Source organism: Emys orbicularis, chromosome 13 (assembly GCF_028017835.1).
Source record: "Emys orbicularis isolate rEmyOrb1 chromosome 13, rEmyOrb1.hap1, whole genome shotgun sequence".
NCBI classification, from domain to species: Eukaryota; Metazoa; Chordata; order Testudines; family Emydidae; genus Emys; species Emys orbicularis.
In genome coordinates this window covers 14,877,702-14,881,291 of record NC_088695.1, presented here as the reverse complement: position 1 = coordinate 14,881,291, position 3,590 = coordinate 14,877,702, and the positions used below count along the sequence as shown (strand labels likewise).

The 3,590-nt window shown below is 47.1% G+C and overlaps 1 protein-coding gene across 1 annotated transcript; it reads right to left on the bottom strand.

Annotated features, from left to right (window-relative positions):
• Positions 1 to 2,416: 2,416 nt before the first annotated feature.
• LOC135888414 (olfactory receptor 6N1-like) lies at positions 2,417 to 3,379 on the bottom strand. Its single transcript, XM_065416221.1, has one exon. The coding sequence runs from the start codon at positions 3,377 to 3,379 to the stop codon at positions 2,417 to 2,419; it is 963 nt and encodes a 320-aa protein (XP_065272293.1).
• Positions 3,380 to 3,590: the final 211 nt, after the last annotated feature.

Here is a 3,590-nt window from a genome sequence, read left to right as displayed (position 1 = left end):
TAAACATACCCAGTTCCTTCAGCCTTTGCTCAGATGGCTGCATTCCATCCCTTTGATCATCTTTGTCGCTCATCTCTGGATCCTTTCCAGTTTCTCTACATCCTTTCTATACATTGGTGACCAAAACTGGACAGAGTCTCCAGCTCAGGCATAACCAGAGCCGAGCAGAGTGGTACTATCACCTCCCGAGACTTGCATGCTATGCCTCTGTTAATGAAACCTAAAATTGCATTTGCTTTTTTTGCAACATCTCATTGTTGACTCATGTTGAGGTTGTGATCCACCACAGCTCCCAGATCCTTCTCAGCAGTGCTGCTGCCAAGCCAGTTATCCCCCATTCTGCATTTGTGCATTTGTTTTTTCTACCCTAAGGGTATGTCTACACTACGAAATTAGGTCGATTTAATAGAAGTTGATTTTTTAGAAATCGATTTGATACAGTCGATTGTGTGTGTCCCCACTAAGCGCATTAAATCAGGGGTGTGCGTCCACAGTACCGAGGCTAGCTTCGACTTTCAGAGCATTGCACTGTGGGTAGCTATCCCACAGTTCCCACAGTCTCTGCCGCCCATTGGAATTCTAGGTTGAGCTCCCAATGCCTGATGGGGCAAAAACATTGTTCCTGGTGGTTCTGTCGTCAGGCCCCCCTCCCTCCCTCCCTCCGTCCCTCTGTGAAAGCAACGGCAAAACAATGTTTCTCACCTTTTTTCCTGGGTTACCCTTGCAGACGACATACCACAGCAACCATGGAGCCCGCTCAGCTCACTGTCACCGTATGTCTCCTGGGTGCTGCTGGCAGATGTGGTACTGTAGTGCTACAGCAGCATCCCCTTGCCTCGCCTTGCGGACGGCAGACGGTACAATACGACTGCTAGCCGTCGTCGTCATCCCGTGGGTGCTCCTGGCCGACGTCTGTTAGGTTGGTCGGGGGCACCTGGACAAAAATGGGAATGACTCCAGGTCATTCTCTTCTTTAAGTTTTGTCTAATGGAGATTCAGTCCTGCCTGGAATATCATGCCAGCTGGAGGCTTCTGCCTCAGGCTTCTCTCCCAGTCGGCAGCACTGTGTGGTCGCACCTACCCCAGCCTACTCCTTGCTCCCATGGCTCATGAAGCCTGGACAGTAGTAAGGAGCAGTTTAACAATAGGCTGAGCAAGAGCATAATGGTGGTAGAATGTGCCTTTGGACATTTAAAAGTACGCTGGTGCAGTTTACTGACTCGGTTAGACCTCAGCGAAACCAATATTCCCATCATTATTGCTGCCTGCTGTGTGCTCCATAATATCTGTGAGAGTAAGGGGGAGACGTTTATGGCGGGGTGGGAGGTTGAGGCAGATCACCCATCAGCCAATTTTGAACAGCCAGACACCAGGGCAATTAGAAGAGCACACCGAGGCGCGCTGCACATCAGAGAGGCTTTGAAAAACAGTTTAATGACTGACCAGGCTACGGTGTGACAGTTGTGTTTGTTTGCCCTTGATGGAAACCCACCCCCTTTGGTGAATGTACTTCCCTGAAAACCAATCCCCCTCCCGCCCTTGGACCACAGTTGGCACAGGAAATAAAGACCCTTCCTTTTTTCTTCACTGCTTGGGGCAGCAATAACAATGGGAATGTTGCTTTCACTGAGGTCTAACCTACTCTGCAAACTGTGCCAGCGCCCCTTTAAACGTCCAAAGGCACATTCTACCACCATTCTGCACTTGCTCAGCCTATAGTTCAACTGCTCCTTACTGCTGTCCAGGCTGCCTGTGTACGGCTTCATGAGCCATGGGAGCAAGGGGTAGGCTGGGTCCCCAAGGATAAAAGTTCAAAGTCTTTGTCTTCCCAGCATTCTTGTTGCCTCCAGAATAGGTGGGGGAGGAGAGAGGTGGTCTCATGATGCCACTGTCACTTATTTTATATTCTCATTTCATATTCCTGGAAAAATACTGGCCCAGACATGTCCTGGTGGGCCTTGCTGAGTCACAGTTTTGAGCAATTCCCACTGTGTGGGGCTTGCACAACTGTCTTTTCCAGAATTGGGAATCTCTTGTTTACAATTCCCCTGCTGGTCAATTGTTGGTGATGGTCGTTTAACACCCGCCTGGGTGTGGGTCAGCTCCTATGTTGTCACTGGAGAACTAACAGTGGGCGACTCCCAGACTCCCAACATATTTCAATAACAACCATATAACAAAATCTCATAATGCCACATACAATGATGATATATATATTTAGACAGAGCAATGAGTTTCAGCAGCTCATGACCTTTCACAGAATACCTTACAAGGCATGCTTTTTATGATATACCACCACCACATACAAAAGATGAATAGGGGGGATTACAGGGTGCTACTTTGAGGTACAGTGCATCACAGGCTCATTGCTTTAATCACCCAGGCAACTTTCAAAACCTCAGGCTAAATCATCATCTCAGAGTCTCTGCATGTTTTTGTGAAAGCCACATTTACTGACTGCTTTCATCAATGCGTCCTTGACCTCTCTGTTTCTCAGGCTGTAGATGAGGGGGTTTACCAGGGGAGTTAGGACCGTGAAGCAAAGAGAGAGCACTTTCTTCAGATCTCTGAGTGTATCACGTTTTGGTAGCATGTAGACAATGATTATGGTTCCATAGAAAATTGTCACTACAGTGAGGTGAGAAGAGCAGGTGGAAAAGGCCTTTTGTCTCCCGGTGGTGGAAGGGATTCTCAGGATGCTGGCAAGGATAAACACATAGGACAGCAGGGTTAGTAGGAATGGAGGCAGGGTGAATACGGAGACTAATATGAAATCCACCAATATGCTCAGGTGAGTGTCACTGCAAGAGAGATCCATCACTGGGATGGGATCACAATGGAAATGGTCAATTTCATTCGGGCCACAGAATATTAACTGTGATATGAATAAGACAAAGATGGTAATAGCCAAACAACCATTTAACCATGACCCAGTAGCCAAGTGGAGGCAAATCCTGGTATTCATAAGAGCTGAATAGTGCAGGGGTTTACATATCGCTAAATACCGATCATAGGACATTGCTGCTAGGAGATAGCATTCCGTAGCTGCTAGAGTACTAGAGAAATACAGTTGTGTGATGCAGCCACTGACTGAGATGGTTCTGTCCCCAGTCAGGAGACTGGCCAGTAACCTGGGCAGGAAGGTCGAGGTATAGCAGATCTCCAAGTAGGACAAGTTGCCCAGGAATAAGTACATGGGGGTGTGAAGGTGCTGATCAGTCACAACAAGCACCACGATGAGAATGTTTCCAGTCACAGTTGCCATGTAGATCACTAGGAACATTAGAAAGAGAAGAAATTGAAGGTCACAGAGATCCCCAAATCCCAGGAGGATGAATTCTGTGATGGTCGTTTGGTTTCTCCAATCTGTGTCTGCCATGGGTTGAGTCTAGGAACAAAAAAACAAGCTTGGCAATTGAATTGGAAGAACATATCTCTGAAGTCTACATTTAGCCTTAAAATTTCAGCCTGTAACCAGGAGAGGAAGGGAATATTCTGAATATTTATGGTATTAATTCACGAGACTTGATTAACTTTTATGCTAAGTGCCAGGAGTCTCAGTCCGAGGAGAGAACATTGGTACTCATGTA